Source organism: Thunnus maccoyii, chromosome 14 (assembly GCF_910596095.1).
Source record: "Thunnus maccoyii chromosome 14, fThuMac1.1, whole genome shotgun sequence".
Classification (NCBI taxonomy): Eukaryota; Metazoa; Chordata; class Actinopteri; order Scombriformes; family Scombridae; genus Thunnus; species Thunnus maccoyii.
This window is the reverse complement of record NC_056546.1, coordinates 1,728,676-1,738,769: the sequence shown is the minus strand read 5'-3', so window position 1 is coordinate 1,738,769 and position 10,094 is coordinate 1,728,676. Positions and strand designations below refer to the sequence as shown.

Sequence of the window (10,094 nt, the reverse complement as noted above, 5' to 3'; positions counted from 1 at the left end):
CATCTTTTTTAAAATGAGTCGGGAAACTTACAGAAAACTAACTAACTTTACTTTTAATGTTATCAAATGAAGAGAAATGTCCTCCCCTTCTCCTCTGATCAGTCTGATCTCCGGCTGTGATTGGCCAATGCAGCCTTCAGCCACAGTGACGTCAGCCAAAAGTTGACTCTGGCTCAACTTTCCGGCCACAGGATGCTGTGTAAATTTAGTTAAATTTATTTTTTCTTGTTAGCTGTCTTTCATTGATTGTGTAAAGCATTTGGAATTGCTTGTCTTTCTAAAACGTGTTATTAAAACAAACTCACAGACCAACACTCATCCTGTTTTTATACTAGTTACCTCTGTCATCTCTACCAAGCTGAGTGATGAGATGGAAGGTTCAAACCACACCTATCAGTACCTTTTGGAGGTCATCATAGACAATGAAAACTTGAAGAGGCACAACAGCAGTCTGACAGTACAGATGAACAATCTGACTGAAGCCTACACTGTATTATCAAGCAACATCACAAATGTGAGCAGAGAAAACCAGCAGCTGAAGGCAGAAAACCAGTGGCTGAAGGCAGAAAACCAGCGGCTGAAGGCAGAAAACCAGCGGCTGAAGGCAGAAAACCAAAGTACTATTATTCCTACACCAATCTTGACTGTGACACCACAAAACTGGACAACACTTACAACAGGACAGTGGAATCAATTTCAGTGGACTTTAAATGGCTTCTACACCAGAAAAAGTTAGTCAACATCTCTTCATTCTGTCCCAAAAGTTACCAATAATCAATACAGTAATCCATTGTTTTTTCTCTTATTTCTCTCAGAGAGAAATTGTGAACCTTGTCAGACGGGCTGGTTTCACTTCCAGGCCAGCTGCTATGCGATTGGTAACCAGAGCACCTGGGAAGAAGCTCGAGATGACTGCAGAAGCAAGAAGGCAGATTTGGTTGTTATAGAAAGTCCAGATGAACAGGTAACATTGGGGGACTTTTGATGACCACTCATATGCAATTGGAAAGTATCTGAGCCAGTATTTTTGGCAGCAATGCATTTCAAAAATCAGGGAGTATCATTTTACAACAAAATGCATTTCGGGATGCATAAAATGTTGAAGAGAAAACTAAATCCTGTCCTAAATATGATATATACTACAAATATGTAAGAGCAGCTACTTTTTCCATGTACGTCTTTTACCAACATAATAAGAAAACTTCCATTTTAATCTCATGGAAACTAATGCAGTGGTTACCAACTAGCCTAACCACAGGGTCCAGATGTTTCTTTAGACATCAGGTCATGGTCCACACAATGACCAACTTAACACCCACTCAGTATATTTCCATCCATCCATCCCATCTGTTGGTTTCATTGGAACTGGTTTGAAGCCTCTTTCTTTCCAACTTTTCTGTTTGGAGCCAGGACCTTCCAAATAACGAGTGCAAGGTGTTGCCTTTCATGCTCTGGAAATATGGAGGTACTTTTGCATCTTTATTATGCAATCAAACAGAATAGGTTTGCAATCAAAAAATAGATTTGAGAGCAAAACTATCAACACCGCAATCAAAAAATGTTTTATGGCAAAAAAAAAAAAAATTGTGATTAAATGTGGATTTTTAAATCTATTCTGTTTAATTGCATAATAAAGACACAAAAGCACCTCCATATATAAACATGCCACATGCTACCTTGGACTGAAACATAATCAAGAAACATTAAACTTAGTGAAATATTGCGACAACAATCCAACTCAGTGTGAGTCCTGGAGCTGGAGAGAGTAGCAGGTGAGCCAGCTGTCAATCACAACTGTCAATCAACGCCCACACGGCAGACATCAAAGCTACTATAAGTCTTCAAATCTTATTAACAAGCAATAATTTCCAAAATGACCACCAGCACACTTATTAGAGGGTGTGAATTTAGAGACTGAGGCCATAATGACTTGTTGAAAACATGATTGACTCAGTATTTCTAGAGAGAAGTTGAGGCTTTTTGAATGGGAGTCAGTTGGAGCATCTAGTGGCACTTTAAGGTACTTCAGCCTCAAGGCATGGAGGTTACTGATTGGCAAAAACCAAGCTGATATAGTCCCTTACTTTTGTTAAGGCTGTTGTGGAGCAAACTTCCTCTGAGAAGAGGCTACAGTCAACGGACGTGCATAACGAGGGTCCCATGACCCACAAAGCTACCATTGATAGGTTGCCTATCAAGCTGTATGTGGTAGCGCTGCTGCTACCTAGGAAGTGGGAAATGGTACTTAAAAATAACAGCGTTGTTCTGGAAACTCACCAGTTGGGATCCACTGAACTAAAGCATGAGGAACATTTTTATGGTTCTGTTTAAGAAATTCAAAGCACTGGGCTTCAAGATTAGTGAATGGTCTTTGTTACAGTTAATAATGAAAATACTATCTGAAGAACAGATTGCTTTAGACACGTCGCTTTTACATTTTTACATTTTAACTGCAACAGAGACGTGATGGAGGTGACCAGAACGCAGCACACTGGATTTGCATTTTTGAGAAAAGAAAACTAATATTTTATTTTCATGTCAGTGCTGTGTTCGAACATTTCTTTCTGTGATCATCAGGAATTCATCAGTAACATCACTCGGGCAGGTCTGGGGACCAGTGGCTACTGGATTGGCCTCAGAGCTGAAGCTGGCAGCTGGCAGTGGGTTAATGGAAGTGATCTGACTGAAGAGTAAGACACTCTCAGAAGCACCGTGAATCATAACATGTGTCAGTCATTATCTAACCATCATTTTCTTCCTTCAGTTTCTGGATGCAACAACCTGCTGATGGCCATCAATGTGTGATTTCTGTCCAAGAGAGCAATGGATTGAAAGCTGTGAGCTGTGATGTCAAGAATGGATGGATCTGTGAGAAGAAAGCTTTGTCTAAGTTCTGAATTGTTACTGGGTAGTCTGTACTGATTTTTATTACATGTATGGTAGTGTCAGCTGGCTTTACAGATATCAAAGATTAGATACAAAGATATTGGGCATCTTGCAACAGCTCGTATGAACAGATTTGTCGCAAGTGATTTGAAAGAATTTGTGGCATTCACCAATTTTCTTGAACTTCACTCTGAGGTTTGAACTGAATTCACGAGTGGTCCACTTATGATTTAGGATAAGGATATGAAAATGTCCTAACATGAGGCCCATTGACTTTGGAATTTGCAGTTTTCTTTTCACCCAATTTACAATGCAACCAGATTATGTGCATTTCAGGGGGAAAGGGTGTTTAAAAAGAAAAGACAGAAAAAAATGAATCATGGTCTTTTCTCAATCTTTGATTTGAGCAAGCTCAAGCTCCTGTTTCACAGAGCAAAACTTTTTGACTTTTCTGTTAAGAAGCTTCTTGTGTCATTAGATTATGCCAGTTCTGCTTGGTACAATGGCTTGACAGCTAAATTTAGGAACAAACTGCAGGTGATGCAAAATAGCACAATTTTTAACATAATTTGGTATTAAATGCATCCCCTAATACTCATGTTGGCAGTGATGAATTCAGAAGGGTAGGACTGCTGCCAGCAAAGACTATAGAGGCTGCATCGCTTTCACCGTTTTCTTGTTATTATTGCTGCCAAAAATGCTTGATTTGGCAGCGGCTTTCATCAAAAAATGTGGTAGATTTTGCAATGTTTTATGCACTCTTTTTGCTGTTTTTTTTTAACATGAGAACCATGGGCTCAAAGTTATGTAAAAAAAAATGTACATGATTTCTATTTATAAGCCTTTATTAAGTAAACTTTTACCTCAACATTAGCACCAAATAACATCAATAGTAACATTAAAATAAATCCATAAACACAAAAATATCGTTTCATTTCTGTTTTATGTTTGAGGTAGATTGTGTCCATCTCTGCTGTCTGAACAACATCAACTTGTGTTTTTCTGACTAACTGAATCAAACCTCATTTAGGAATATTTGGGAATTGTTTTGCACGGTTAATGGCATCATTTTTGTTGGTAGTTAGCTAATATTAGCACAAGTCTGCACCTCTTGGTGTTCCCAGTAAGTTAGCGTTAGCTTCAGTCCAAGGTATTGGGGCATGTTTCCAGAGTGTGAAAGACAACACCCCGCACTCCTTATTTGGAACGTCCTGGCTCCAAACGGAAAAGATGGAGCTGACCGTAAACTGCAAGTGTGGGCTTCAAACTGGCTCCAATGTAAATCAATAGGTGACATCAACCTTTGCAAATATGCAGGAAACTTAAGCAAGAGGCTGCCGCCACCGCCCAGCACTCCCTCCAGATGATGGAAGGCTGTAAAGACCATTATACCCATAGTATAAAACTGTAGTAGTACAAATTTGTATTTTCTTGTACAAAACCATGTGCATATTCAAATTCATTCAAAAGATACACAAGTTATTAACAATCAATAACAAACTGTGATATGCACATCTAAAAAGGTAGATCACAACAAGTTTGGGTAAATAACCCAACACTAAAACAAAAAGTGACACTAAAATTGGCCAAAACAACATTAACCCAGTATTGTGTCTGTGCTATATTGACCCAAACTGGGTAAACTTTTAAGCCAGTGCTTTTAAGTGTGCAGTATAGGAACAATCATTAAATGTTCTGTACAAACATGATCATAAAACTCATATAAAACATGAAAAAAATGTCACAATCCACAAACTCAAAGACTGAAACTGTGTGTTTGCAGTTCTGTCAGTGTGTACTGGAGGTAGCTGACCTGTGTGTTGTATGTCAGAAACAGAAGCAGAGTAATAACGAGTGAACATTTACTCCCAAACACACACACACACACACACACACACACACACACACCGGGTCATGATGGGGTCTGTGGCCGAGTCAAACGGGCCGCGGCTGCATTCCTGCGTGGAGGTTTGTGTTGATACGTGCGTCGCGGCTCTGTGCGGCTGTCTGGGCTCCCGGCCTGCGAATCCAAACACGGAGGGGTCGGGACCTCGCTGTATTTGTTTAATGCCGAGATAGGTGTCACCGCTGTGGGGTTACAGCGAAGCAACGCCAGGCATAACTGGCTCCGGAATGACAACAAACACAGCCGAAGTGTTGTTCCAGCTAATTTGCTGGTGTATTCCCAAAGCCGGGGCTCAACTGACAACACAGGACGTTTAACTCGATCAGTGTTCCGTTTTTTATCTGTTTTATTTTTCACGTAACGTGTTGTTGTTGCCTTCACTGTTCCTCCCGCTCAGAACTTAACCCAGTCCAGCCGAGTCCAGCCAGGCCCTCAGTTCTGTTTTAATAGCTTCCTTTCATCGGCTTTAAATTGTTATGATTGGCCAACATAATTCAGCAGCCGCTTCAGATAACAAAGGACCAGCATGAAAACAAAAAAGGACATGAACTGACAACCACCCAACCAATGAACTTCCCGACTTTTAATGGAAATTTTATTTATATACATATACACACATACATATATATACCTTGTTTTTTTGTCCTGTTTTCTGTTATGTTTCCTTATCTGACTCAATATGTGTAAAAAAACAAATTTGTAATATGAAGTTATTTCACTTCCTCCAGAGTCAATACAGTTAGTTACTGTGGTCAGACAGATTTAGATCCTCAAGCACAGGCCAGCAAAAACATATCTGATGTGTTCAAATTCATTTTATATAATTAGACAGCTGATATCGAGCCTAGAGTGCAGAAAATGTTCAAGTCAAGATTTCTAAATCCTCCTTCTGACCTACAAGCCCTTAAATGGATTGACTCACCCCTACAGCTCCATTTTTATTATTCCATATATGCCATCACATCCTTTACACTCTCTTGATGATGGTTATTTAACTGTTCCTAGACTTAACAAAAGATATTTTGGGGGTACAACCGTTGCGCATTGAAATAAACTTCCCCTGCATATTCAGAGACGAATCCAGGCTGAGAACACATATTTTCTCTGATTTCAGCACAACTTGTGTTCTGACTAACTGAATCAAGAACTGATGTTCTTTGAAAAGTCGTCTCCCTTATTCTGTTCTGTTGCTGTATAAATTTCCTTTTTAAGTTCCAGTTCAGCCCTGTTATTCTATGAACATTATTGCTTGAGTATGAATGTTTGTATTTTTATGTGTGAAGTCTTATTTCTTATGTCATTTATCTACTAAAGCAAAGAATCTCTGTCTGTATGTCTGTGTGTCCTTTGCAGATCTCTTGAACTGTTCACTGGATTGACTCCACACTTGGCGGGTGAATTGCTGGGGAAAAAAGGGAGTGCCGTGTCAAATTTGGTACAATTTGGACATGTGGCACGATAAATATTAATAAATTTAAACTCTGTAGAAACAAGCCATCAGCTGCTCTGCAGCAGCAGGGCAGGGCTTCTGGGCTCTGCTACTGCATGTCACGATCAGAGCTGTACAACCCTGCCATAAGAAAGATGAGGGAACGGCTATTCACTTCATTTAATACATTAAAAGTTAGGCTTTGTTGTGGGTTTCCTGACTCATTTTTAAAAAGACAAGCAAAAGAGAGAGAGGGAGAGCGTGCTGAGAGCATGAGCAAGCAACAGAGAGCTAGGCTGGAAGCCTGTGAATGATGGAAATACAACGTTATTTTCTGATTGTTTCACAGCGGTTTTGTTCTAAAGCACAAATAAACAATGTGAAGCACTCAACAAGTGATTTACTGAGGAGACAGACCTTCTTTGGGTGCCATTTGGACACGCAACATGTTTTATATTAATAAACTTTGAATAAACAAGCAAACAGTCAGCAGCTCAGCTCCGTGTCTGAGTGCAGCAGGGGCTGTTTGATACAAACACCATCACATCACAGCGGGGTGGGACTTCTGGTTTGCTGAGCGGGACAAAGGTATCCTTATCGTTTTAATTGATACGTTTGTCAGTTGATACATATATATATATGGTTCATTTGCCCGTTCCGAACGGGCATGTTTTGAACGGGCACTGCACTAATGTTTTTAACTTGTAAAGTATGCAGAGTGATGTGCTCTCTAAATAAACTGAAGTTAAAGTTGATCTCTCTAATAAGTCAATTATTTAGTGAAATGACTTAGTAGTTATTAGTCAATATTTTAAAAAGTAATTATTTAAAATCTTGGTCACCCTGATGGCTTAGGTGTTCAAGGGGCCGACCATGATTTGCAATATTCCTTATTTGAGTCCAGCCAGGGACCTTAATTTCTTGTCATCTCCCAACTAATGACTATACTATACTATACTATATCTTTGACAGCTGATGGAAATCACCTGCTGTGACATTACTGATTGGTTGAATGGGTGAGCATGCAACATGCTTAACCTACTTCACCTGCTGCCTGTCTGAACAGAGCTCACGACTTGATCAGACTGACATTTTTTACAGTGCATGTGTCTGTCCCTGCTGTAAAAGCAGAACAGGCTGTCTGTGTGTCTTTGTGTCAGTGTTGTTGCTGAGTGCAGTGACCTGAGGATACACTCTCTCTCTGTTCCCGTTTGGGTAAATATCCCTCTATTAGCAACAAGTGGTCTGAAAGCTCTGATCCTCTCAGAGCTGCTGGAAGCTTTTAGACAGAGAGAGCAGCTCCATCTGTTTAACCCTTTCAGTCTTTCTGATATATTGCAGTTTGGTTGCCAAGTGCTCCAACTGTCAGTCATTTAAAGAGGACATATTCTGCACATTTCCAGGTGTATATTTATATTCTGGGGCTCTACTGGAATATCTTTGCATGAGTTACAGAACTCCTTATTTATCTTATTCTGGCCCTTTATGCAGCCCCTCAGTTCAGCCTCTGTCTGAAAAAGGCCGTTTTGGCTCCTGTCTCTTTAAGGCCCCCCTCCCGATGAGCCAACTCTGTTCTGATTGGTCAGCTTCAGGTAGCTGCATCACAGCTGAGTTCCAACAGCTACATCAACAAACCATAGTAGCAGGATTCAGCTACTTTTACTTGTTCTTTACTCAAAATGCCAACTTCTCAAATACATCCGTATATTTTCGATCCAAAATCCAACGGCCTTTTATGGGCATGCACAACAAGCTGACGTCAGCTCGTCAGTGAGGTTGAAAAAACCGCCACAAACGAAGCATTCATCAGCAGGTTGAAGCCCTGGCTTTTAACTTGCAGGCAGCATTTCTACATACCTTCACCTCAAGTTTTGGAACTACAAACAGTAGAATACATATCCTTTAACATCATCTGGAACCCTGGACACCCAAAATAAATCTTTCGAGTTTTCAACTCTATTCAATTTGTTTACACATATTTTATTAGTATTTATAAATTATTTTAATCTGTATACCCTTGAAAGATTTGCAACCACTACAGCAAATGCCAACTCAAATAAACTAAAATAAATGTTGAAAAAAACATAAATCACAGACGCACAGAACTTTAGATTTTTATTTTCATCTGTGTTCAGACTGAACATGCAGAAAATTACAGAGTCTGTGTGATGACTGTATATTAAGTCAATGCGAAGACACAATTGGGCATGAAGAAGAAATATTAAACTGAGGGCAAAAGACATGAGTGAAAAATTCTGGTTTATTGTGAGGTTTAAGACTTAAATGCATGAATGTGCAGAGACAAGAGGAGAAATGAAATAATAAGAATTGGACTTTTTAAAGGACAGGTTCACAATTTTTCAAGTGTGTCTTAAGACAGCAGTCAGGTGTCCATATGAACAGTGAAAGAGGTTTTCCTCGCTGTAATCATTCCTCCTGTTCATACTGGATATTGAAAGATCCTTCAAATGTGCTTTCTATGGAAGTGATGGAGCCCAAAATCCACAGGGTGTCCACACAGTCATTTAAAAGTAGGTGTGAAGCTTATATTCAGCTTCAGCAGTCTGAGTTAGTCATATCAAGTGGATATCTGACACATTTACAGTCTTTTTAGCATCAAATTCCCTCTTTGTGTTTCCTCGGATAGTGTTTCCCTGTTGAGCTGTGGTGGAAGTATAGTAACAAAAAGAGGGACTTTGGCACTAAAAAGACTGTAATGTTGAAAGATATCTACTTGATTTGACTCATTTGGATGCTGAAGCTTCATATTATTACATTTTTGCACAGAAGGAGGACTGTGGATTTTGTCCCCCCATCACCTCCATTGTGCATTATGAAGGGATCTTCTAATGGTGAGTATGAACAGGAGGAATGATTACAGCAAGAAAAACATGTTTAATGTTTATTTGGGCTCCTGACTGTTAAGACAGATTTGAAAAATTGTGAACCCATCCTAGTAAACTAGGTCTGCACAAACACTCCAGTCTATTCTTTGTAGGAATAAAGTGAAGTCAAAATTATGGATGATGCAGGGGGTCCAGATAAACTCGTTTAGAAAACAGAACTAAAAAAAAATGCAAATATAAATGGATTTTTGCTCACCTGTTGCTCACTTTCTGAATGCACAGTCACTGGCTGACTGGGAACAGACTCAAATGTCACACACCGAATGACACCGCTGCTCTCTCTTTGACCCTCTACTCTTTCCTTTTTTAAATCTGTGTGACAAAAACACAAAGATCCAAAATGGCTCCTGTCTGTTCTTACTATAAATATTTATGATTGAGGTTTCCTCATCTTCCTGCTGCTCAGACGTTCCCTCAGCGTCACCGTCCAAACTAAAAGCTCTTCTCTCAGACTCCTGTCTGACACTTTACTCAGACAACTCATTTTATCTTTCTCTGTCCCAATCAATCTCTCTCAGGTTTCTGTCTCTCTCCATCTTCTCTTTGCTCAAACTTTCAGATTGGCAGAGCTGTATATGTTGTTTAGGATGTTTAATGACAGAAATCCAGATTTAAATGAAAATAAATATTGACTGTAACTGATCCTAACTGAGGAATTAAACGTCTGTTGTCACTCATAAAGGACAAACAACAGGAGAGAATGGTGATACTGTTAATAAATAAAATAAATAGCCATCAGTGCTCACACAACATATTTTAAATCCATTGAATCATCAAATAAAATAATGCAGAAAATATAGAAAATCATCAGCCAAATCTTTTAAGCTGAAACTTTCTAATGAACTCTCTGCCTAAAGATGGCGAACACACACACACACACACACACACACACACATACACACACACACACACACACACACACACACACACAGTCTGTAGCCTCGGGCTGCTGAAAGAGAAAGCGGTG

General features: G+C 39.5%; 1 protein-coding gene across 1 annotated transcript; it reads left to right on the top strand.

The window, feature by feature from the left end:
* The first annotated feature begins 370 nt into the window (after positions 1-370).
* LOC121912104 (C-type lectin domain family 4 member M-like) lies at positions 371-3,203 on the top strand. Its single transcript, XM_042434187.1, has 4 exons — positions 371-731; positions 816-964; positions 2,578-2,690; positions 2,765-3,203. Exons 1-4 carry the CDS (start codon positions 371-373, stop codon positions 2,895-2,897), a joined length of 756 nt encoding a protein of 251 aa, XP_042290121.1. The 3' UTR covers positions 2,898-3,203.
* The last annotated feature ends 6,891 nt before the right edge of the window (positions 3,204-10,094 follow it).